The sequence below is a fragment of the Plectropomus leopardus genome, chromosome 8 (genome assembly GCF_026936395.1).
Source record: "Plectropomus leopardus strain MGB_pleo_1.0 chromosome 8, ASM2693639v1, whole genome shotgun sequence".
Classification (NCBI taxonomy): Eukaryota; Metazoa; Chordata; class Actinopteri; order Perciformes; family Serranidae; genus Plectropomus; species Plectropomus leopardus.
Window position 1 is genome coordinate 23,971,210 of NC_142183.1, and position 27,773 is coordinate 23,998,982.

A 27,773-nucleotide genomic window follows, 5' to 3' on the forward strand; every position below is an offset into this window, starting at 1 on the left:
GCAGCCGTTGTCACTAAAGACAAAGCAATCAATACTGCATATTTTAGCTCATGTTGTGAACGTAAAACACGAGTAGACTTTCTTTCTTTTTGTACAGATTAATGAGAGAGAGAGAGTGAGACGGAGGAGAATGAGGAAAAATATTCAACACATGACAGCGCTCTGCTCTTTAACTGCCTTGCCCTGCGCAGCATGTGGCACAGCTCACGCACAGAACAGGGGAAATGAGCACCAGCCAGCAGGAAAAAACAAGTAGTGGGAGGATGGACTAACGTATTTATGGCACTAATAATATATATATAATGATTGATCTTTTCTTGTGCTTTTCATCATTCTGTCTTTTCTGAAGTGTTTTTGTGTGTTTCGCCGCATTTGTGTTAAAGACGGTGTTGCTGTTTGTGGACTTGTTGCAAAAGTTTTGGGGGAAAAGTGTTAAGAAGAAGTTTGTCGTGGCAATAAAGCGTGGGGCCATTTTTGCCTGTCAATAGTAAAAACAAATGTTGCAGCCAGAAAAATAACTCTGAGCTGAGTAAATCCCCGGCTTCTGAAACATCCCTAACTCTCAGGAAAGAACAGCCTCATAGTGTAAACACACACGCTCTCACAATCGCACTCACACACATGCGCACAAACACACTAAGAAGATTTGACAGCGTGCACTCTCTGTATGCTTTTATGCTTCACTGACACTGATGGAGGAAAAAAAAAAAAGCGCATGGGCAGGGATTTGCCCGGTAAAGATGACACATGAGAGCCAGGGACAGGAAGAGCTTTGGGGAACGCTGCTATGATACACACTGTTGACATGCAGCACAAGTGTCTCAACATTGTGTCACACATGCTTCTACAGCCGATTTAGAGAGAGGGCAGGAAGTGCAATCTGGGTCAGTTCATTAGGAACATCTGGAAGGGGAGTGAGAGCTGCTTTACAGATATAGGGAAGATGGTTGCTGGACGGGCAGCGAAGGCAAAGGGAATTCAACTGTGTCTTAATTAAAAGGATGTCCTCCAGAGCCAGATTGGGTTGGGTGGTGCTGGAGGAGCGATCTATATCCCCTAGTGTGATCTAAATGAGGAGGTTGAACTTCAGAATCTATGAGAAATATCTGACATCACATATCTGACCGACCCCCCCCCCGAGATGTTGATGGTAGAGTCCTACACTTGGACTGGGGTAAAATTACCCTTTGGATCAGCTTGCTGAGTTTTCTATTATCCTGGCATCTAATCCTAGGCTCTTTACCATCTGAGTGCCTAATTGTGGTCTGCATGTAATCCCCCAGTCTGGAGTTACGCCAAGGCGACACACCATAGGGTGGATACTACCCGTATTACAGCGAGCGCGGATACAGAACCAGCTTGCTTCCCGCTGCTCTGCTCCTAAATCAATCAGTGGCGCAGAAATCTACAAAACTGACATGGGGTCAGGAGTAAAAGTGCAATTTGTTTTTTGACTTCTGCTGCTTGCCACGGTGAAGGCCAGGTGAGGGTTATGGCAGACTTCCTGCCTGTGGCATCGTGTTGAGTCTGAGTGGTTGTGGGTACGATGGGCAGGCTGTCATCATCCATTACAATTAATTTCACTGACGTCGCAGGATCCCAGCTCAGAGTGATTCACTACATAAGCACGGTGCATTGTTACCTTGAGGCCCAGAACTTTTCTCATTAAAATTAAACACGCTTGCTCTTCTTTTAACGGTGGATAATATTCTCGAAAGCACGAGTACGAAAATTCCATCTGTATCTGCAAATTGCAGCCTTGTATGTGTTGACGCAAGATGGCTGCCAGGCAGAGGAGACAGCTGTTTAGTCCGAGCATCTCTGATGGACCTCAGTGCTTTTCCTTGAGGAGCCGACATCAGTCCATCTGCACTAGTCTGCCATTAGCAGCTCAAGGATCTCGCAGAGCCGGCAGCACGGGGGCTCAGCCTATCAGCCAGACGACTGGATGTAAATGCCACCTGATTGGACAGCGGATGATATACAGACAGATAAAAAACAGAACAAGATTTCAGACTACGTCCCATTCAGGATGGGATCAATACCTCTCTGCGAGCAGGATTGTCAAATTAAATTTCAGTTGTTAGAAATGATTACTAGTAGTCATACAAAATGGCCAGGCTGTCTGATGGGTGGGGGCGAAATTGAGCTTTGTGGGGAGCGGGACTCACCCAGGGCACGAGTGATCGACTGGGTCCACGCTGAGGGAATCAATACCACCGAGGGCAAGAGTTTGATATGTCTCCCTGATAAGTCTCTGTGTCTTTTGGGCTTCAGTGTAATAGAGCATAGATAGTATTTCCAGCCAAACACACACACACACACACACACACACACACACAAGCACACAGAAAGTATACAGAAAGGCAGGCAGCCATGCACACATACGCAACCCAAACAGGCAGCCAAGCACAAATAGCACAGCACACACTCTGGAGGAACATTTAATCTTCCTCAGATTCAATATGTCTCAGGTTTTCAGTCTAGGTCCCAGGAAGTCCGGGCAAAAAACACCTCTGAAAAAATGTCTGTGTTGAAAAATGCCTTTTCTGTCCTGCACTATCCATTGTAAAGCTTCCTTTTTCCTGCAGCCTCTTTTCTGTCACACAGAAGTCCTTTTAATAGGACTGTGACAGGATTTCTCTCTGTGACTTTCTATTTATAATAAATCGTGATTGTGTGATCACTGGTTTTACTAATTTGCAAGTACCGTTATTAAAAGCCATTTAAAAGACAAACAAGTAATATGTGTTTTTGCTGCTATTATTAGACTCACAATAAAAAGCAAAAAACCCCAGTGTAATCTAAATTGGAATAAGAGATGGATACCGGTCTAATTGGTACTGATTGGTTCCTGATTGGTCAACATCACGACACGGAAACCATCCTGCAGCAGTCAGTGATGCTATCGGTATTCTAATCATTCATTTATTGGTCTTAACAGTCGACATTTTCTCCTGGATCACTCTAACATGGAATTTACTTTATTTGGGTGATCTGTCTCAAGGAATAACAGAAAATGACCCATACCTATTGAAATTATTTACAATAGCAGCCACAAAAGCAATCACTCATAAATGGCTGCAAGCTGGTCAGTCTATGGTATATAACTGGCTTAAAATGATCAGATTCATGAGATGGAAATACTACTTTTACCTACTAAGACTGAGAAGAGTATGTTTGCTGGTTTGCTCCACCCATCATCGTTGCTGTAATATAGTGTCTATATTATCTGGATAGGTTGAATATCATGATGCCTGGCAATGTTCTGTATTACTGTTCTTGAAAATGAAGGACCTAATAAAATGTAAGTATATCAAAAAATGCCATTTTAATCACTTTTTCCTGACACGTCTGCTGATGTCGATGTGCTCCTTCGTGTTGTGCAAATACATCATTGTTGTGTTCACACTCTGAGCAGGTAAAACAGATGAAAATGCTTGGATGGCCATCTAAATAGTTGGCTAACTGAAGCAAAGAGAAAGGACACACAGCCAATGCCACCTGTATTACAGTTGCTGTGTATAACAAGGGCAACACTGGTGACCAAACAGGATAAAATGCCATATATTTACAGCATATGACTTTTTGAACAAAGCGACTGCTGCTCCACCATCACTGCAGTCAGTTCACTCCTTCTGGTGCGATTTAGCAATCCGCTTCAAGGCCCAGAATAATGCAACAAGTCGACCTTAAGTCAGGTGAAACAACTTCACAATTATCATCTTTAGAAAGAAATACTGCAAGTAACATTTCTGAGAAACTTTTTGTCATATTTCCTGAAACTGTCACTGCATCCAGACAGTCATAAATGAGACAGATAGTCTGGGGAAAAAAATCATGTTTCTTCTCCTCATAGTGCTTCTAATGGCATCCACTAGAATAGACTGCAGCTAAAGGAAAACAACTAATCATAGCTGCGGAGTCCCAAACAGAGCTGTCAATCATGTCAGTCACTGCTCATGAAGTGCAGTCAAAATGTCAAACTAAGCAGCATTGATCATATATGAATCATTATTCTGTTACTGCATTGCGTCAAATGTTTTCAAAACATATTTTAGTGTACTCTTCAGCTGTAAAATGTGAAAGCTGATCTGGCTGGAGGTGGTGCTGAAGCTCGACTGTATCCAACATGGCAACTGGGGCACAAACATTCTCATTTTACCGCTGAACCGTACACTAAAATAGGATTCTGAAAAAAAAATTTGAGATGATAACATATTTTAGTTTACTGTTTGGCTGTAAAATAAGAATGCTTGTGACCTGGCTGCAAAGTTAGAAACAGGATTGAAACAAAACACAGCACACCTTTATCATGTGATCGCTCGCCTTGATCGTGGTCTTGTGGTCCTGTCTGAAGCTGCGCCTGTGTTATGGGCCTTGGTTGCGCAGATGCCTTGATCCTGCTTGACATGACCTTCTACTGACATTATTATGAGTCATGCCTCCACTATCAGTATACGCATGGGAAACTTATCAACAGCTACAATATTTGCATGTAACATCACATGCTATCACAAAGTGAATTTAGTAATTCTACACCTATCACTGCTGTTATATGACATGCTATTGTTACCATTATTGCTGTTACATCTCTCCTCCTCTCTCCCGCTTTCTCTTTCCTTTTTGTCATTATTGTCATTTAATTGTTATTTACGGCATCTATTGCACGTTTGTCCGTCCTGGAAGAGGGATCCCTCCTCAGCCACTCTTCCTGAGGTTTCTACCATTTTTAGCCCCGATACAGAGTTTTGTTGGGGGAATTTTTCCTTAGATAATGTGAGGGTCTGAGGGCAGAGGGATGTTGTATGCTGTAAAGCCCTCTGATGCAAACTGTGCTTTGTGATAATGGGCTTTATAAATAAAATTGACTTTACTTGACCTTTCACAGCTAAATGCTACACTAAAATATGTTTCCGAAAACATCTAAGGCAAGAAATAGTTAACACAGTAACAGAATTGTGATACATATTTAATTGAGCTGCCTAGTTTGACAGATTGACCGCAGTTCACAAGCTGTGATTGACAACTCCCCGGCTCTGATTAGCTGTTTTCCCTTAGCCGGGGTAGATTTGAACAATGCTATGAGGAGAAGGAAGCTGATTGAGACTATCTATCTCACTTACTATGATCAGGATAGAGTGACAGTTTCAAATATGGCAAAAAGTTATTTTCATAAAATTTACCAACTGTAGCTAAACAAATGTTTAAAGACTATAGCACAAAATCAATATCAACAGGCAGTACCAATATCAATATCAATATCAGTAATGATAAAATACTAACAATAACCATTCCTAATCGAGATAAATGATAAAAAATAAGAGACTTTATTCTACTCACCCAGTCTTGGCAAAGTTGGTCCAGTAGGTCATGACCACAGCGCTCAGCATGACATCGTTCTTGGAGAAATTACACGGGAAAAGGTCAGTGGGACCAATCATAGGAATTCCAAAAACATAGGGCACCTCGTCCCCGTGGGCGGCGTCTGACCAGGCTGGCTTCATCAGGCTCTGGCAGTGGTGGTAAAAGGCGTAGAAATAAGTGGGTGAGCCGTAGCGAGCATGGAGGTCAGCCGTCACCACCGATGGCTCCACCCACTGGTGGTCGGTGAACAGAGCCACTAGTGTCTTGCGCCTAGTCTCTGGATTGTCCCTGTCTGCCCAGTCTGTGTACATGAACTTAATGGTCTCCCTCAGCGTGTCCTTGCCCTCCGGGTACCCGTACAGACTGTCCACAAAGTCTGACACAGAGAAGTCAAAGTCGTTTCCAGACACGCCGTCCTCTGAATCCACCACGTTCTCAACAAACCGCAGCCCCTCACCCTGGTTGACCCCCAGCATGATGTCATAGTTTAAGAACTCACCCTGCTCCATCAGGATCTCAGGGTCATCTGGAATAACATCCCCATCGATTACAGGTCCAAAGGCCACGTGGTACCTCGCTGGTTGGATGTCCTGCTCCACCAGCTCCCTGGAGCTCTTCTTCCTCAGACAGTCCACCATGTCTAAGGTGTCCAGGACGTTACAGCCTACCTTCTCTGCAAGGAGACGTGTATACTTGACTGGCTGGTAGTTCACCGCCCAGCTGGAGAGGGCTGACCCGCTCTGAATGATGGCTCTGTGAAACAGACCTGCACAAGGACACAGGAGGAAGAGACAAGATGATGTTTAACGTGTCACTATCACGGAGCATAACTCAGTTATGTGCCATACTACATGATAGTTGTTAATTTTGCTACTGCCATGATCAAAAGGGGGCTGTCAGCTACACAGTTGATAAGAATAACAAAGGCCAGACAGAACAAGTCCTTGTTGCCACACAGAACAATAATGGAATCATGACTGTGATAATGAATGTGCAGATGGCCTGGTCTCAGACAGCTCGCAGACAGAGGAGGGAATCAGCCCTCTGTCTGTCATCCTCTCTTCCTCCATCCATCTCTATATGCTCTCGATAATAATCTCTGTATGTTTGTCAGGAGCAGATGCTGCCAATATGGCTCGATAGGTTTTGTTGCAAACAGAGGATTGACTATACCACAGCAAAAATTAAATACTTTCCTTGTATGAAATGCAGTCAGCTTAAAGTGTTCTTAAATATATGAACCATGCACGCACGCCATTCCCCCGTTAATGTACTTTTCAAGGTAGCTTGAATTGGATGAACCTCAAACACTGCAATTATAGACACTGATGCTCCTCTTTGCAGTCATTACACATACACACACACACACACACACACACACACACACACACACACACACACACAGACACACACAGACACACACAGTACCTCTGCATCAGTTATGCCTTGCGCAAGTTAAAAGTCATCTTTTTACCTGAAAGATCACTAAATTCTACAGTTTGTGGGTGGATTGCTATAAATAAAACCAGACTCCTACTCCCTACATTTGCAGAAGGAATGGAGCAGCGCACATTCACCCAGCAATACAATGCAACATGGTGGCACACAATGAAAGAAGCTGAACAGAACACCACGGTCTCCTGCTTCTAATGTACAGAAATAGATACATGTTGCACTAAGAGTCAACACATCATCTAGTATGTGGATCTAATTAGGAGTTTGGTGTTGGTGCATGGGTGGGCTTTAAAGGGGGTGAAGGAGGTTTAGAGACGAAGGCGAACAAATCTACAGTCTCTTTGGATGCTCTCACAAATTAAATTACATTTTAGTTGCAGTGCTGTATGAAAGAAAATCTACAATGACTTTTCAGCACAAGGAACAGATCCCGAATAACAAACATCATTTCCTCAGGAATAATTGAATTGCATCCCCTTTGAAAAATTTCTCCTTACAGACAGGACAGTGAAGGTGACATGACATCCTCTCTGTCACGGGGAGGCCTCCCTCACATCGTCGCCGAAGCCTCGCGTACTCCGTCTTAACAGCACCACTCATCTGTCCGCCTGATACGATTTTCAAAATCACTAGAGCTGTTTTACCAATCTCGGAGAAAATCAAGAGACGTAGTTCCCACCACTTCACCACACTGCTTTATTGTCCATGGCAGTTTCACTGCCGGAGTCATGGAATAACACTGAACTCATAATACTGAAAGACACAGCGGATGAAACGCTCCAGAAATGGCACGCATATAAAAAAAAGTCGTTATATGATCCCACATTGAAGCCACAAAGACTAGCAGATAAATATACAAGCACGCAGACTCAGTTTCAGCGTCAGTGTGGGTGGCTGTGTTGAAGCCTTTGTGTTTATGAGGTAAACAGCAGACTTAAGTGCCAGATATATCACTTTGGTAGTCTTAATCAGAGGCGGCGGGGGGCTTATTTCTTCTTGGCGAAGATGAAGTGTTTATTTACAGAGCTATTTACATTTATTTGTTCGCAAGTAGTAAGTAGAATTAATGTGTCTGGGTGAGTGAACTGTGAAATGTTTCTGTGGTGAATGTGTTTACTAGTATAAGCCACAATTTGTGTATTTGAACAGTGATTTTGAATTTGAATGTGGCTGCTGGCAGACAAGATTTCACCACGTGAATATACATTTCTGATTTAACCGCAGAGTTTGTTTCTCTGTTTCTGCGTCATTCTACATGGATGAGTCCATCAGCTTTCGGCAGCCTCGCCAGGACGCTGCCCTTGGAGCTGTCCTGTGGTTGTGCGTCTCTGCAGGACGGCGGCCCGCGCCGTGTCCCAGGGAGCGGAAGCAGATGTCGAGGGTTTCACCCACTTGAAAGCATTAAGAGGGGCAGCCGCAAGATGAAAGATGGCCGCTCGGAGGCAGAGAGGGGGCTGGGGCTTAATCCTGCCATCCCTCCCCTCTCCTCCTCTCCTCCCCTCCCTTCCCCTCCCCTTCGCTCTTTAGTGGTATTGCCTCTCTTCACATCTCAACTCAGATTGCGCTGTGCAAACAGAGCCAGTCATGGTGCAGCGAGTCTGTCCTGAATCCCAATGCCGACAGCCATGCCAGAGCCACTTTCTAAACGTCTTTGATCAGAAAGTTGCTGTAGGAAAACGTTTGCCAGCAGAGCCGCTCCTGTGATTGCCAAGGCGATTTTGACAGACATACGTATATCAAATCAGTTTGCCGTAATTGAGGAGAGCAGCTTGAATGCAACTAGGCTTGGTCCCCTTTTCTATCTGATCCCACAGATGACCAGCTGCTGAGGAGGCTGCAGGTTGACACTACTAGATTTATCTTGCGCTTTGGTTGATGAAAGGGAGGAAGAGTGACTGAGGCTTTACTATTGTATGTCGGGAAACATATAAATCCAGCGTGCACGAGCTGTCACCGGACCGATAAATATGCATTAGAGCTGTGTGTGATGAGCCCCACTGTGGTAGGAAGCTCACGTGGGGAAGGTCAGAGAGAGAGGAGAGAGGAGCACAGGCTCCATCACCCACTGAGGGAATCCACTAATTATCCACACAGGGAGGTGTGCACGTGTGTTTTTGCTGACTTTGATTGATAAGACATGGACATGATGAATAGGCTGACTTAACAGGCGTCATCGTGATAGAGGTTAAGCATTTGTGACATTGTTTTGTCTCTAGTATTGACATCTAGGCGGTGAACGATTTTTCCCTTGACGTTACGAAAATTAACCAGGAAGCATGATGCAACACCTTCAACATGTGTGTCACATTCATATCTTTGCATGTTTTACTCTGTAAAAGCAACAGATAGCCCTATCATTATCTGCCTGTGTTTGACATGCAAGGACCCGACACCCAAACTGTGAGCAGATCCATCAAACCACAGCGTTGCTGGCAGATTGAGGTCACGCTGAATTATGACTGGAGCTCCGAGGTAATCACTCATTGGGTCCCTGCTAAAATGCTGTCGCGTCGCTCTGCAGCCGCCTCTGTGCCGCGGTTTGCCGACCTCGACCGCGCTGCCCCCTCGCTAGACACCCGTTAAATGGGCATGCGGTTAAGGCCCGGGATTGGCTGAATTGCTTGTGAAGATAATTCACCGCTGATGGGAAGAAAAAAAAAAGCTTGACCTTGGGGGTGACGACCGCTGCATAGGTTAGAGAGCCACAAACACACCCACAGGCTCGAACAAACACACACAAGTTTCAGGCCATGTTTTGACAACAGCAATATGGATGCTGATATTAATGAGCCAATGCCGCATCACTGAAGAGACAGAGAGTGACGTGACGTGGCTGTGCTTTGGATCACTGCTAATGTATTACGTGGCAACTATGGTCATGTGTGAGCGTTCCGTCCGTGTTAATGGACACGGATGTTCTGGTGGCGATGATGCCAGTAAGCGCCATAAATGACTGTACTTTGTAATCTGGAACAGCTGGCAAAAATCACTGGAGCATCAGCGTTGAGTTTTATCAGTCTGGCCCTGAGATAAATGCCACTGTAAAATGCATCCTGCAAACTACAACCTCAACGACGTCCTCCACATTTTAAAAGACTTAACAAAGACGTCTATCAGATGACCTTGAAAGTTTGGACTGGTCTCACTTTATAGGTCAGCGTTTCATTTTCTCAACAACATTCCTTGTGACTTTAAGAGTTAATGGGGAGGAAATATGTAAAGCAACAAAAATCTTATCAAAATTCTTCTCAGACACATAAAAGCCATCGCGAGAGAGGAGTAACTTGGCCACAGGGACGTGTCTCTCTCTTTTTTCCCCTTCTCCCGCAACTCCTCTACTACACACTTTTTCCTTGCCTTTCAATCTCTCCTCTGCTCTGTTTTTCTGTCTCTCACAATCTCCATCTCACTCTCCGTCTTTTTTTTTTTTTTTTTGAGGGACCATGCTGAGTCCCTCCCTGCTGATTATTAGACATAAGCCCGCGTTCAGCAGAGCCTGAATCCTCTGAGCCATCTTACCTCCACCATCACTTCACTGTAAGCAAATCTCCACAGACCCGTGGACTATGCCGAGCTCCCTCTGTTGCAAACATTTCTCTCCGTCGACAGTCAAACTAGGCTACCACTCAGTTGGACACACTCAATAACTACTGCCTCTGTTGCTGCATTTTCACTATTTTCTCTCTCTTTCTCAGTGCTGTTTTATTTTTTCCCCATTCTCTCCTAACGCTCATCCCCTTTCAGGAGCCCATAGTGTTATTGTTTTCTAAATTATCAAGATATATGAAGCGCTTTAATCCCACCTGAAATATTTAAAGCCAGCTGGGAGATGACTACTTATAAAATTTGCCTAATTGTACATCCTTGGCCACTTGCAGGCTCATAATACAGGGTTAAAGCTGCTGTCTCCATGGCTACAGCCTACAGTACCACAGGCTGCATCCACTTAAACACAAGTGCCTCTGGTCTGATCATGCATTAGTCCATGGATAATTTCACACTGGTCTGGCAGCCTAGAAACAACACCTACATTGTTTTTCTGTTCCATTAAAATTTCCACCCATCATCGAACTCGTCGACTTCAAAACAAACGACCGAGCTGACGGCATCAGGAAAGGGCAACGTGCTGCTTTCTGAGACGGCAGTGTCATTAAATACACTTCCTGGATTCCCTCGGGCTACAGGGACATACTGTAAGTCAAGCATCCAGGCAGTGTATGTGTGTGTTCATGAGCGTTAATCCAAGCAAGGCTGCTATTTGCCGCACTCATTTGCTTAAACATTAAAAATGAAACATGACATAAAACAGCCCAAATAGGACTTACTACTTATGATTCATTGCATGCATGATTTATTTTCTTGCTCTTTTATGGCTGTGACTATTCTTGTTACCTGGCTTTACATGTTTCCTCTAAACCAGATTTACCCTGGACTGATTTCATAACAGATGATCCAGCAGGATAGCTGCCAAAGAAACACACCGTCCTCCTCCCTGAAACTGTTTTGTTTTGCACGGATCAGAACACAAAAGCGAACTGTTGCCGAATTCCTATGAAACTTAAAGTATGTCTTCTATCCCGGGAGGTGTTGTAGCAACATTCAAGTGAAGAGCAGTGAGCTTTGAAACAGAAGGAGGACTGCCCTGCTTGTGTTTCATCATGTCCATATAGAGACAATGTCTGAGGGGTTGGTGTTTTCATCCATCAGTGTGAGACATGCTTCATGCCAGTCCTATATAATGTTGTTTGAAGCTGTTGGTCTTTGCTTCAGCCTCTGTAGAGACTGCCTGCTTGCCTGCAGGCTGTGGCTTAGGCCAGATAAAGAGTTTGATCCATGGGGGTGGATGGAGGGTAGAGGGAGGGAATGGGAAAGCAGAACAGAGGAGAGAGGTGAAACAAGACAAAAAGAGGATGGGACAGGAAAAGAGAGGACAGGAAGGGAAAGATGAAGGTATGAGTGGAGGAGAGGAGGGGAAATAGCAGGAGGCAAAAGGAGAGGAGGATAAAAATGACCCCATTGACAGGCTGTACCCAGGTTCCAGGATCGATGTGCATCTGAGCCCGGCGAGTGTGATATCTCCTACTAATCACGACGTGACATCCACTGGTCAATACCACACACTCCAGGCCTCATCATCACGCACACTGGCCTTCCCCTCTGTTTGCATGCGCAGGCACAACAGGGCCAACCCTACCTCCTTGAACTCATCAATCTGGCTACTAATCACAGGCACGCACGGCGCACCTGAGTCGAACAGTATTTGTTGACTAATTCTTAGAATTTAATTCAGCCTAGAAAGTGGCGTGGGCGGAGGCTTTACTATGTCGGGACATTTCAGATTAGCGCATGCTGTTGTTGGCTGGAAAGCAGATTAAATAGAATTTTTACTTCTCTGTGATTGTCTAAACTTTTTGGGTGCTTCTGTGTTGTATTGTACAAAACTGTAAATTGGATCTGGCACTTTTAGTAAGATAATGCTGCTATTTATTTGAAAATCCTATGTGATCCAGTTACGGTGCCCACGGACAGGCGCACAAGCATAAATAGGCATAAACCCACTCACTTACTCCTGGCTAAAAACATATTATGACACTTAATTGAGCGTTAGGGCAGCTTTTAAGTGCTTTGCAGTAATGTGCATTTGATGGACAATCACAGGGTGAAAGTAGGCCTTCTTTTCTTTAGCTGACATCTGGTGACTGACAAAGCCATGCAGCATGTTCAGTATGTTCTATGAAAGACATACAATTCAAGTTGTTTCTAAATCTATGAACAGACTTGTCATCAAAGAAGAATTCTTGTGTAAGAGACATGTTCGACAAAGAAAGAAAATCATTCCATTTTCTTTCATTACTGATCGTATATGCACCCAAATCGAGGCAAGAAAATGCCCTTTAACCTATTTACTATTCATTCAGCTCTTTCCTGTATTTTCTGGGACGTTATCTGTGCATTCTCATGACTACACACGCAAACACACTGAAGTCATTTCTGTCCTCTTTTCCTCTTGCAGCCTCCCTGCCAAACCAAGAGACACAGAGAGCCTGCACGGTGAATTTTTCCATTTGCACTCATGCATGTGTCACTAATGCTGCAGCCTCTGAAAGGCAAAGAATGCTATCTCCGTGTCCTTCTACTGCTAGCTCTCTTTGTGCTGTGGCATTCGAAGCCGTATTCACCGAGCTCCCCTCACACTGCTGCAGTGCCCAGATTGGCCTGATTGTGTGTGCACAACAACAACACGCACCGTCAGCGAGCCTTGACTAGGGCGTCGATGTGGAAATGGGAAGAATAATGAGTTATTACAGGGTTATCTGTGTGTATCTCCATGTCATGACTGTGTAAGCGGCTCTGCTAATCTCATTAGATGGGACAAGTTGTTAAAGATGTTTTCTGATTTCCTCTCTCTTCTCCTACTGTGTCCACAAATAGATTTCAGATCACTGTGCTGAGAGGAAATGATAAGTGCCTTTAGCTCCCAGAGAAACCAGTTTTCATAGGAGAATTGTGCAAGGGGCTGCTGTGTAGTAACAGTGCAAACATTTGACTCCTGTTGTTTCTAAATATATGCACCATGTTTTACACCCCATCTGCATTGTACGGCAGCCCCAAAGCTTGGTTCATTTTTATATATGCAGCAAGCAGTGACAGCCAGAGACAAAGAGTGCGCTTGCTCCAAGGAAGCAAAGCTCCATAAGTACAAATCAGATGTAAAATATGTCTAGCATGGGAGGGTCAAAGATATAAGTCACACACAAATATGACAATTCAGCCATGAAATGTGGAAGGATGGGAAGCTTCTATTCTTGGCGACATCTTGCCAGTGACAGCCAGATGGGGATGGCTGAAACTCATTTTTGGGCCAAGCAAAGCCACGGAGAGGGCGCAGTTGCATTTGTGACAGACAAATTATCGCAAGGGGTGTACACCCCCCTGGGGGGAAATCAGAGGGATTCAGAGCAAAGACGGAAAGAAAGAGTGACAGAGAGAGAGAGAGAGAGAGAGAGAGAGAGAGAGAGAGAGAGAGAGCTCGATCTAAGTGCCTTAGTCTTGCAGAAACAAATTAGCTGCGAGCTGTAGGGGTACGGGAGGTGAAACTGAGATGGATACGCACATCCCGGCCAAAAGCAGGAGGTGGGTGGAAGCTTACTGCTTACTCTGGCCCTTTTCACAGTCCTCCAATACAGCAGATCACTAGCTTACAAGCCTTTGAGCGTGGTTCAGAAAAGGATATGTTACTGATTACATCTGATTGTAGCTAACAAACAAAGGCAAACAATGTGCATGCTTTTGCTCCTCTAAATGAAATGTGCATCCTCTAAATATCAGCTGTTTCTCCCGGGAAGTCAAATCCTACTCTAGCTACACAGAAAATACCTACAGGCAACATGCAATATATGTATACTATACAACCCGCCTACATAAATGCTGCCAGCGTGCATGCACCTGCGCAGACACACACACACACACACACACACACACACACACACACACACACACACACACACACACACACACACACACACACACGCACACACACACTCACTCACTTATATAATTCAGGAAGCTCATTAGGCATCACACACAGAGCACCTAGTAGGCAGCAACCTTTTTTCTCTGACCAAGAACATCAGCAGCTCTTTTAATCTAAACCGCCATTAATGAAGCAGAACCAGAGGAGACATTAGAAAAAAAATACTCCCCTGGATGTGCTGTAATTCCTGCGCCCCACTCCAAATTATAGTGCTCTTCCTATTAGAGAGAGTTCCCCTGTTACCGATGCCTTTTAGGGTCAGTGGTCACACCAGCAGCAGCGTCTGAGCTGATTAACTATTGTGTGAGGCATGAACGTGCCAAGGCTGGGCGCGGGCTCCAGCAGTGTAAACATATTCTTCTAGCTGTGCCTATGTCACTCTGTGTGTTCCTCTCTCACAGCATCTGACACCACTGTTCCCCGCTCTGCCCATTGTGCCAGTTGCCCTGCAGCCAGAAGCCACACAAGCTCGGTCTAATTCAAGGCGGCACACCATGCAAACAGCGGACAAAAATAGGATGGATATGCGTCGCCCTCGCCTCGCCCTTGCCTCGCCCTCATTCTTGGTAGCGCGCATTAAAGATTGAGAGAGGGGCCCGGGGTGGGACGGCGCTCAGAATGTGATCCCGGCACCTGACTGTGGAATTACCTGAGGTGGGCTGTTTGTGCATTTACTGAATGTGTGTGTGTGTGTGTGGTCTCTATACTGAGAGAAACACAGTGGAGGGATAGCAGCACTGTCACAACAGCCCATCCCTGGAGAGCACTATGTCTGCTTTCCCTGCCTCATGCCTCATACTGTAAACTCCCATTGAGTCAATTACTGTGGCAGACTCTTTAGCCACCATAGCCACTTACTGTAAGTGGACGCTGAGACAATTGGGTTATGACATGTCCTACTGTATGTCCATTGGCGGCAGCGGCTCCCCGAACAAATCAAGTCAACTGGAAATCCCAACAATTAAGAGCTATTTGTGCAGCCTATCTGAATTCAGCGTTCGGCCGCTGAGCATCGATCCACAGCAAAAGTAATCTCAATCAATCCATTCAAATGTTTTTATTTTGATTAGGAAACAAACAGAGTTGCTGAGATGTTGACTTTAGTAATAGAGATTAAAAATGTGTTGACCAGAGCGTTCATCAGTCTGAGATCCTTCATTTTCTGCCTCCTCGGAACAAAAGCGTGCTGACTACACATTTATCTGCACCACAAACTAGAAAATACATCTTAGCAAGACAAACAGACAGACATATGGATGAACTAAGCTGTCGACATCTATTCTCATTGTGTCACAGACGGCGAGGGGAGGGAGGGAAAAAAGGGGAGGTCATGGAAGGATAAGAGAGGAGGGGAAAGAGGAAAAAAATAAAGACGAAAGTGAGAAGACTCAAAATTCCTCAGTGGGTGCTATTGTCCCTGGAGAGTATTCAAGGCAGGCAAAGGCTCTCTGCATAAGAAAATGGCACTCCGCATGCTAACTGTGACTTTGCATTCATTGTGAGGAAGACACAGGCATCTCAATGCATTGGGTGACTCATGCAACCATTTCATCTCCGATATGTGCCGTTCTTGAGCTCAATACAAGGGCTTAGAAATGATTTCAGAGTGTGATTTGGTTGAATTAGATTTCTTAACACCGAGATGCTTCTATATAAGGGATTGGAATATAGTGCAGATATATCACCGGGATTGAAGACAACTATTTTCCTCCTGTAGTAGATTTGTCAGATCTATTCAACAACAATTTGATTTCTATTGACTCTAAGACAATGAGAAAATGTTATTCTATTTGTCAAAGGGCTTTTGGCAGTTTAATTCTTTATGACAGTTTAAGCCCATGCAGTGCAGAAACTACTGCATTCTCAGCTAGTCCACTGCTAAGAAGCTTCGATGGCTTTCGGAACAGTTTGCTCAAAGCATTTTCATTTAACTGTATTTTGCGCGGCTCTGCCGCCCCTCTATAGGGTCATATTGGCTTATGATACTCTGCAACTGTGAGTAAATATAAGCCTGTGTATTAGATTTGGGGGCCTGAGATGAAATCTAATTTCTGCGAGCTCAGTGAGAGAGATTGCTTGCTGATACACATCCACATATCCAAGGCCACATCTGGCAGGTCCTATCAAATATACATGGACCTCAGGAGCTCATGATATGGCTGCACCCCCATTATTTCCTCAAGTCAACAGCACATTCTTGTTCAGTGTAAGGTGTTAGATGCCGACATTGACATTTACTTTGATATTTACCAACTACCATGTGCAGATAACCATGCCATGACATCTACATTTCGCATTAGTTTTTGGCACCGTCTTGGTTTTTGCCCGATCTCATGAGGATACCATTGAAGAAATGAATATTGTAATGAAGGCAATAAAGCACGGTGATGACTTGGCTGATATTGAGAAGTGACAGTTAATTTCAGTCATTGGGGTAGCCAGCTGATAACAGATTGATAGTGTCACAAACCGTAATGGACAAGTAATTAATATCTATTGCACAGACTCCATTTGGGACCCTAATGCATCATATTGAATTTCAGATGAAACAAAAAAATGGAGTGACAGAAAACATCTCAATGTCTGGCGCCGTGTCAACCTCATTTCAGACCAGCCGGCCTAATAACAAGGACTATATACATTCTCCTTTCACAGCAGCACTCCAGCCGGTTTCAATTTTGGCAGGACAGAATGCAGTGTATTTTTACCTCCGGTCCTTTCTGTCAAGCTCTGAAAAGGCCAAATGGGTAGTGGTGGACAGTTTCTTCACCACCTCAATACCCAAAATTGTGTTGGCTGCTTACAGAGGAGTGCTGGTGCAGGGAGTAAAACGCAGAGTGACAGGCCGAGGTCCCGGCACAAGGGCAGAGAGCTGTGAGCTGAGCGTGGTGAGGAGCAGTGCGTCCCCCGCCCCGGCAGCCTCATTCACTATTTATTTGTATCTGTATCTGTGTGTGAGCATACTGCCCATGCTAGCTGGCGTCATTGTGTTTGCTTATGCTGTTGTGGCGTTCATACACACGCGCGCGCACACACGCACACATACATTCAGGCGAACTTTCTCGTGGAGCTGTGCGCCTGCCTCGTAGAGGTAAGAAAGGCATTCAATAGTTGCCTTTCTGCCTGAGCGGTCACACTTCAGATTATCAGTCTTTTACATTCAAACCAGGCTGTAGGCAGCGGAGGAGAAAAAAGAAAAGAGAAAAAAAAAATCACATTCGTGTGAGAGAGTGCACAAGTTCCTTTCTCATGTTTTTGTTCTCTTTTCCATGGTAACATGCCTTTCACTGCAATCTGTCCGTTTCCATATCCCCCTATATTCTCTGCTCTCTGTTGTGTCTTTTGCTGCCAGTGCCAGTAGGCACACAGCTGTAGCCACATGAAATCCCCTTGAGTGGGGGTATGTGGACTTACATGTACACATGGACTCTGTGTGTGTGTGTGTGTGTGTGTGTGTGTGTGTGTGTGTGTGTGTGTGTGTGTGTACATGTTTGCGGTGCTGAGCTGAAGTGAGCTGAGCATGGGGGGAATATTTACGCGGGCCAACCTTTAACGACAGGCAATCCCACGAGCCTGGACCTGCCATAGCCAGAGCCCTGTGTGTGTGTGTGTGTGTGTGTGTGTGCGCGTGTGCGTGTGCGTGTTATGAACGTGTACAGCAGTGTTTGTGCTAGTACGTACATGTTTGTGCAGTATCGATGTGAGTCTGCGAAGATGAGTTATGTGCATGTACGGGCGTGCGCGTGTGTGCACACCTATCAGTTAGGCTGCACGCTGGCTCGCTCCACTTTCTCAATGTCAAGCTAACACATATTCAACAGCAACTAACGTCACAACCTTGACACATATCTCACCCACAGACATTCTTTTCCAGCACACATTCAGAGTGGCATCGGTAAGCCTATTGCCATTACTATAGAATGTGTCATTGTCAGCCTCCATCACTGCACAGAGAGATGACACACAGGTCTGGTCTGTAACTCACAGATTAGCTACTCAGTGTGTGAGAAATATGTATCTGTATATCAAACAACAACTACTCACTTTGGGCTTTAAAGGTCAAGTATCACCTTTTTTACACTTTAACTTACATTACTTTTACATTTTTACCTGATCTGACTATTACAATACATGGTAGATGTACCTTAGCTTAAAAATAATTGTTTAAAATAACCATTATTACCATAATTACCGCACTTCTGCACACTGAAATTTTATACACTGCATAGTAGGGCTGCGACTAACTATTTGTTTTGATAATCGATTGATTTTTCGATTACTCGGATTTAAAAAAAAAAATAAAAAGAGAAATAATAATAAAATAAGGATTTTTTTCTCTCCCATCACTTTGTTCTATCTATCTATCTATCTATCTTTCTATTAGGGAGATTATTATTATGATTTTCTGGTATAGATTTAAAGGGCATATGGGGTGCTGACATTTTATTTTTTGCAACAGGCTTTTTCATAGAGGAAACATTGACATAAAACAAGACGGAAAAAACACGTGTAAATAATAAAATTAATGACTAAAATTTCTGCTGCTTCAGTTTCAGGGTTCTGCTAATGTGCTTATTGGCTCACTCTCATAACTTAATTGGACTCTTAAACAGAATAGAGCCATTGTTAATGTTAGTAGTAACACCTGTGCTTTTCCGACAATGACTGCTATAGAAAAAGCTGGTTGCAGGTTGATAATTTTCATAGAACAAAGATCGACGTGGGGATGCATTCTTTGTTTCAGTTTTAATTTAAAAGTAAAGAGCTACTTGATGAGTGTGAACTCTTCACATAAATATTTTTAAGTGATTTTAATCATGATAATGCTCCATAGATACAAATAAATCTTAAATTTTAATACAATGTTTTGGGTACATGTTTAGAAGTAATGTTATACCCTGTCAGACATCATTTTCAGGTCGCTGTCAAAAAATGAAACTACATATAAGTGTTTTGAAATAACAAATATACTGTATTCAATTACATTTGAAAAAAAAAAAAACACCCCCAAAATAATATGCTTTTAGAGGAATAAAAATGCCTGCTGATGCGATACTGGGAGTCATATCCTGACTACAGTGAATGCTCAATATAGGCTAGACTGGACACCATTTCTCTTAGTAGTTTTTTCATGATTTCTCTAAGATGATTGGTCCAAAAGGGATCAATCTAACTTGTTTTCTTGATTTGTATCACCTTCCACCGAAAATTAGGTGAGCAATCAAGCTTGTATGTGTATGTATTACAGCCACAGCCTAAAAGGCATTTCCCCAAAGGCCACCAATGTAAAAGAGACATCTGTAAAACTGTTGACAGGATACTTTGAACTGCTTTTGCAATGATTTGATCCATGGAGGTTTTATATTTGTATAACTTTCATGGAGTCAAAAAATAAAGATTTAAAAATCTGTGGCGTCATCATAATGTAAAGTCTATGAGCTGAGCGGTAACTTGCAGGTGGGGCCAGCAAACACATATTCAGTGGGTCGCATACCACCTAATTAAACCCAGAAGCTAAAAACTTTTTTTTAATGATGCGCCAGGCGAGCAACTCGATTGAAATTAATAGTTGCCATATCAAGGTCTGGTATGTTGGTATTATACTAAATCTATGCCACAATGTGAATTTACTTCACCAGTCATCCAAATACTATGATTCCACATTACTGAGCTCACATGACAACAGCGATATCTCCACGACATCAAGCAAACTCCATCTGTTAATTAAACTGGGAAAATCTTTTGTCTGGATTGTTCTTTTTTTTCAAACCATTGAGCTATCTTTTCATGTTTACTGCATTTGATTTAAATGACTGCATTTAAAAATGTTACTACTCTAATTTAAGTATATCCAGAAAAAAAACATTTGAGTGGGCAATATAAATACAAAAATCAAAAACACAGTTTTTGTCATCCAATACTGTCATGCTAAATTAATTTTGATACAGTACATCAACAAAAATCAACTTAGGAAGTGAAAAGGAGTAAAATAGCCACAGAGGGATGTTTTTTTGGCAAATGTAGCAAATTACATACCTGATAAATCAAGGCACAACAAATACTAAAAAAAAAACCAAACAAAAAAAACAGAAAAAAATCCAATTTTACAGAAAGAATTTCTGCTTTTTGATTTGCAACATTGCCAACAATGGTCAAATATCAGAATCAAATCCCCGACGGTATGTCTCAAAATGTATATCATTATATTCCAACCTTTTTTCAAAAGATTTAATATACATATGTATTGTCTTATCCAGAGTGCTTCTTGTTAAAAAATAAAAAAAGAGATATTTATTAACAAAGAGTCAAAAGGGAGCACGGTTGTATTATCATGGTCCTCTTATATCTTACTATTATGGTATCATTATTCACAGGTGAGAGTATTACGTATTCCGTGTACACTCTGTCCCCCCCGAGTACATTTCCACATGACAGCAGAATCTACAGTTGCTGTCATTTACCGTAAATAGCTTGGAGCATATCAGTTCTACCACACATTGTCCCCCCCCCCGTGTCGCTGTGCACTTCATTTGCCTGCATTTCTGCACAGGGAATGTCACCAACTGCCCTGCGTTAATTCAATGAAGTACTTCCATGGTAACATGTTTTCCTGTTTGAATTTTAATCAAACACGGGCCACCGTTTTTTCAGCCAGGGATGTGTTTTGGCTGTGACAGTGGTTGCAGTGTTTTTGGCTCTGATCTGTAGCTGTTCCCATGAACACCATCAGATATTCACAGTGCCATCTCTGATGTCGCAGCTTTCCCTCCTCCACGCCAGCTTCATCAGTTTTGACACGGAGAAATAGACTGGTGCTTTCTGGTTACTGACAAATTACGGCAGCACAATCTACAGTCTTTGAATAATTTAACACCGTGCCGCTTTGGGGAAATTTGCAAAAAAAGAAAAAAAGAAGAAAACCTACACAGAAAGCTAACCCCTTCTCTCTCCGGGGTTTGAAGACGCAGGTATCATCTGTCTGTCCTCTGGGACTTTGTAATCTTGTATCTTTCAGTACTTCTGCAAGTGAGGAGCATGTTTTGGTATCAGAGAGGCTGATGGCTGTCTCAGAGGAGGATTCAGGTACCCATAAACCCACTGTCTTTCCCAGGAGGTGGGAGGTCAAGGTGGGCTGGATCCTGTAGATAGTTGATCCACAGAGGGAAGGTTTATTCCATACAGCGCTTTAATAGAGACCAGAGGGAGAGGAGGAGTAGTGGAAGCTGGTAGGGCTGAGGCACAGTGACGCTGTTTCCCATCGAGTCTGCCTCCCCTCTCCTAATGAGCATTCTATTAGCAGCTAGGGGACGGATTTAGGCAGTTAGGCATACGGAGAAGGCTGGCTAACAATGCAAGTGGTTAGCTAAACAGCTGTTCTCTCTCTCTGCTGCCACCTCCCATCCCCGGCTAATGAAGCCCTCACCGATGAGCAGGAGTCCCGGGACATGCCTGAGAACAGCCACAGACACCCAGACAGGAAATCTCAGTCACTCGCAGGCCTCATAAAAAAATCTGTGTGGGGGGAAAGCTTCACCGATAGGACAACCAAGACTCCAATTAGATAGTGGCTCTAAGGGGAACCCTAAGAATAGCACATCGGGCGAGCGCAGACATTTTTATGAGCACTCTGCGCTGCTCTGTGTTCGGAAAGTAAACACTCCTTTGCATTGTTTTTCCGAGTGGAAAGCTGTGGAAGCCATGATGCCTTTCATAATGGATAATAAACAGATCACTGTGATGATTTTGGTGAAATGTTGCATCGCTACATTTCATTATCCTCCACAGTGTGAGTAGTGTTCGCAGTGGTGGGCATCGATCAAGATTAGTGGCATGCCATATGGGTATGTCAACATCTGAAATACTGCGGAGGATGCGCGCTCTCCAAACAGCCTTCACTTAAACAAGGAGAAATGTTTCAGGAGCGATGCCTATTTTTCATTTGATAAAAAAAAGAAAGAACTTGATGCAGTATTATGTTTGGCTAGCAAAAAGCAGCATTTGTTTTGGTTAAATGGCGAGTCTGTCAAAGGCGTGATTGTCTGACGGCGGCCCGGGTCACCTTCAAATGATACTTGCATTAACATTTACTTTGCAGATACTCTCTTTGACTTTGTTGAGCACTTTAGCTGTCAAGTCTGCTGCATGCTTTAAATGAAGAGCTGTTCTGAACTGCATCAGAGCCTCTGATTCTGAATTCTTAACTTATATTTTGCAGCAATTATCCAGGTGTGCTAAGGTGTAAAAATAGGCAGAGTTTCTAGTACACTGCATTTTCCTTCTTTGTTAATTTTTCACACAGCCAAGTCTGCCACTGTGTTGAATACTAAACTGTTCATCACGAACAGCTTTGAGGAAAAGCTTTCTTTTTAGTGTTTGCTTTAATCTGCATTTGTTAGCTCATGGATATCGTAGGAGTCGCACTGGGAGTTTTGTTTTACTCCCACATTCCTGTTCTTACCTTTCATCTAACAGATAGGAGCCTCGCTGGTTTCTGATCCACTTCATTGCTGCGCTTTGTCAGCAAACACTTCCTCAGCACTTCCTGCAGCTGCTTCACAATAAAAGCCTTCAGGCGGCATAATCAATTTTGTAGGCAACACTGTTTTTCTCATGGCTTGATTGCTGCATTCTATTCTGTTTCCAATGAAATCCTATGGGACCAAAGCGTCTTGATGAAACGTGACCAAAAAGTTTGAAAACATTAAAACCTGTGGTGTAGATCTTATTACAGGATCTTCTTTCCTTTTTGTTGAAAAAAGATACAACTGTGGTAAAAACTGCTGCATATGGGGCACACTGGTATCTCAATGGGGAGATCAGAGACTATCTATAAAGACAGATGACATAACAGTTCTCCAAAAGTGAAGCGGCAACATCTCAAAGCCCCCTGGTGGCTGGCAGTAGAAAAGGTAATTAACCCCGCCCCCTCCATGTTAGCAGACAGGACGTGCCAAACTTAAAAAATTGAGTGCACTCCAAATTAACTTTTCCCAAAGATGGTTTCTTTCATTTTTAGTCAGTTGTCATCATGCTGATGTTTGTTCAAGTGTTTGTTTTTCTAAAATACATTTTAGCTTTAATGAGTTGTTTGATGCTATAAAAAGGGGTTTTGACATCATGATTGACAGCTGTGTTTGCCAATCAGTATGCTCGCAATGAATAATGCTGTTCAGTATTGGTCGGACGGGGGTGCATGTGATAACTCCACACTGCAGAGATTACTACTGTGCAGACTCTGGGTTCAAATAACATCACCAGCACAAGATGGCAGTGGCCATATCTGGGATATTTAGGCTTCATTTGTGTACAGTGGGAGGAAGTGAAGATGCATCGTCATTCTTTATATTCAGTCTATGGGCCAGATGCATCAAACTTTGTGTAGCTTCACAACTAAAACTGTGTGTACACAAAAAAGCAAAAAATAAAAAAAGATGCATACATATTCTTTTTGCCAGATTCATATAGCTGTATTTATGCCTGATTCTGTTTTATAAACCAAAACAATGTGCCACTGAGCGCATGGGCACAAGCCTCATTTTCACTCCCAAAGTATTACCATATTGATACTTGTGCCCTTCCACCATTCACTGGACCTGTCAATGACAAATGCGGTAAAAAAGTGCAATTTCACCAACAATGTTGCATCAGCAAGGTTCTCCAACAGCACCAGTGCAGCTGTCATAACGCACTGCTGTGTCGATTTGTGGCGTAAAGGTACTCTTCACTTTAAGGACAAATATCACTTGAGTAAAATGTGTCAATATCCGTTCTCCTGAAGAAGGAAAATCCTCATTTGGGTAACTATGTGCAATTTCTTGCTCTTGTTATAAAATCAAATGATCTGAAGCTCAACCCTGAGGTTGTTCTGTGAATATTTATCTAATAGATAATAGATGTAGCAACTTCTGAGCAAACCATATATATCTGTTTTAACACAGCAAGTTTTGTTTCGATCCCAGTCATCTCACCCATTTCCAGTTAAAGTCACACCCACTTTGAGTTCAAACTCCATCCATTCAGAGTATAGATAAGGATACAGATAATACAGTTGGATGAACAGATACAGATAATGATGTACTCGCTCATTTCCAGTCCATACCAACAATTCATCACAACGCTGGTAAAGTCTCAATCATCATCATTATTAAACATCAGAAGGATGATCAATAATTCGCGCTCATGGTAAAACTCACTTCATAAAAAATTATTCACAACAATTAGATTAAACAATCACCAACAGGGAATTGAAAGTAAATAAAAATGATAAAGATTAATCACTCAGAAGAATTGAAAAAATAACTTTGCAAATGCCCCTCTGAAGAATGAGTGCGTTGCGCATATTCTTCTTTTATAAATACCAGTTTATACGTGGGGAAAAAAGGCGTATGCATGGTTTTTGGGCATATACAATGTTATTCATCAGACGTAGAGCGTGCACCATGTCTAAGCTGAGTCCTTAGCAAGGCCTGTGGTTCAAGTCCGACTTGTGGCCCTTTGCTGCATGTCAACCCCCCTCTCTCTCTTCCTTCATATTATCTGTCCTGTCAAATATCAGCTAAAACAACACAAAAAAATCTTCAAAAAAAGTTGCTCATTTATTATTAAAATAGAGAAGTTTTGTGCATTTCTTTGTAAACCATACACTGCTGAAAAACTGCGAAATGCCTGAAATTGTTTTCTCTATTTCTCTAAGTTCCCTGTAATTAGTATCAAATTCTGCAATTCTTTCTAGGAAACTTCCCATGAAATGATAGACCCAAAATATGAAGCTGTTTTATCTCCAAACATGAAGGTCTACACACTACTTCAAAGCCCTCTCGATACTGCAAAAAATAAAATTCTGGTGGAGAGATACAAATTTTATTTTATTTTTTGAGTAAGCTTATAAAATAACCACCATTTACTGCAGAAAGAACCCACACTGGATCCTCAAAACACCAATTATCACAGGGAAAATACAAGAACATGACCTCAGTGTTGTCAGTGGTTGCTATGGCTTTAATGTCCCCAGATCACTTCTGCAGTTGCCAACGTCACAAATGTTCAAATCCTACACATGAGAGCTTTAAGGTGCCCTTGAAGGCTTTTTCTGTCAAGCAGCTGCACCAGGTTAGCCACTGTGGGCTAATACATTTAATGCAGTAACAGCTGAGGGAGATTTTTTTGTGGCCAGAAGATAGTGAGATTTCTATCCCACCCGGAAAAACATATCTCCAACAGTAACCCCAGAGCTGCTCATGTTTATTATTTCGCCTGTTTATAATGCAACGCCTCTCTGTGTAAGACAGCTTCTCCCCCACCTTCAATTTAGCTAGTTTGAAAAAGGTGTGAATGATTCACTGTCACACGCGGCTGGATGATGTGTTGTGCAAGCTAGTTTGTTAAAAGTATGCAGAAAGCCTTGCATCCTGAGATAATACTTTATTTGTGGCATGCGGATGCTATTTCTAAAGTGTCAAACTGCATTTATGTCTTCGGTCTGAACAGGTAGCCTCTCAAAATCAAATATGAATACTGTAAGTTGACACTCCAAATGACAGAAATTGTCTTCAAGTTGTGAAATAGCACTTTTGCCATATTGTTCTCTGACAGTTGCATTGGATTTGGCGAGTCACTCTCTTTTACCACTGAAAAGGATCTATAGTGTATGTTACCTCTCTAAGCTAAAAATCTATTACAGCCTTTCAGGCTTGAGAGCTAAAGATTTAGTCTTTTTGTCAGGTTGCACAATGTTGGCCCTTTATAGAAGAGGTTTCTGCTCGTCAGCATGTTTGCTGAAGTTCCTCTCATTGGGGATTTCATTGTGCTCAGACTATGCAAATTTCACAGCTAAGGCTAATGCATTTGCACTGCCCAGAATTGAACGTCTTGGTAGGCAGGCTACAGCTTGTGACTGCACGTGGACGGTTAAAGTGTGCACTTAGAGCACATTAAGTCAGTGATAGGGATCCAGATGGCACACATGAATGTCGTTCTCTCTATATCACACTGTTATAGGGAAATCGCACCAGCTTAGCCCAACAGCAAAGTAATTGGACTGATGTTTTTTTTTTTTTTACTATGCGACACTTCTTATCACACATTGAAAAAACAATTTTCCTTCCAATCATTCTGTCTGTAAGCACAGACTATAGCAAGCAGGCTCTGTGTAAACAGAATGATATATTCCTGGATGCCTATAATCATGCAGTAAGTATTTTTCCTCTCTGTGCAGATGAAGCGGTTATACCAGAATTAAGTGAGCACAAAGTTATACATTTCCTATTTCAAAAAATAATTCAGAAGTTTCAAAAAACATCACCCGAAACACCCAGTTATATGCACTTTCCTGCTGCAGAGGATGTATTTAAATCACATGTTGAGCAAACCTGTGGAATTGATGAAGAATGAGATGGTGTCTTGGCTTCATAGCAACTCCGCAGCATCAGTATGTTATTCATGCAGAGACTCTGAGCGCTTTCCTCTCAGCGGGGATAAACAGATGTACGGAAACTGAACGACTGACCTAGCTAGCCGCAGAGGTGAGCTGTCAGCAACAACAAGCAAACACAGAGTGCTCGTGGTCATCACCGAAGGCCAAAGTTCAGCTAATTACACCATAGTTGTTCATCTGGCAGACAAACAGGGGCAAAAAAAGTCTATTTAACTACACATCTACTCAGCCATGTTGCCGATTGCGGAATGCCTAATGAATAAACACTTGTGAGTAAAAAAAGAAACAAATAAAAATGTGCAGCGAGGAAGACAAAAAGAGAGAGCCCACAAAAGAGAAAATGGAGAGGCATAATGAAATGTGAAAAAATACGAAAGGGAAACTAGTGAGCAGTGGCAGAAATTGGGCCAATATGTGTGGAACAACAGGGAATAAAGGGAGGGTGAGAGAGAAAGGGAGATGGAGAAGGTGTGAGAGGAGGAGGGAGGTCAGTGGAGATGTGGAGATGGGCGGAGGAGGAGGGGGAGAGAGGAGCCCCCAATGCTCAGCTGTCAGAGCTTCCTCTGCAGGTGGGGCAGGAGGAGTGCCAAGTCCCTCTCTCCCACTCACACAGACACCCATGCATCACTCTATAATGGATGCTTTACACTGGTGCCAGAGAGAGAAAGACTGAGGCAGAGAGAGGGAGACATGGTGAGAAGACGAAAGAGAGACACGGGGGAGGGTGGGTACTGGAAAAAAAGAAAGAAACTGCTATGAGGAACAGGGAAAAGGAGCTGAAGAAAATGCCTCAGAGATTAAGGCAGTGGAGTCGAGGTAGCAGGGAAATGGATAGAAAGACAGGCAGACGGAAACCTCCATCAAGTCATTAGACCAATCAAGAGAGGAAACAGACGAGACAGTCTGGGAGCAATATGATGCGGCTATTGGTTTAATTGATCTAAAGCCTAACAGGATCAAAGAAAGCCGGGGCACAGCCCGGAG

The 27,773-nt window shown here is 43.1% G+C and overlaps 1 protein-coding gene across 3 annotated transcripts in view; it reads right to left on the reverse strand.

Moving 5' to 3' along the window:
• Nucleotides 1-27,773, reverse strand: part of nlgn3a (neuroligin 3a) — a 224,491-nt gene that overhangs the window by 8,455 nt on the left and 188,263 nt on the right. For all 3 annotated transcript variants that reach the window (XM_088081221.1, XM_088081220.1, XM_042493720.2), the window contains one exon: nt 5,344-6,133. In XM_088081221.1, coding sequence (XP_087937347.1) covers nt 5,344-6,133 — 790 coding nt within the window. The remainder of the gene's footprint in view (nt 1-5,343; nt 6,134-27,773) is intronic.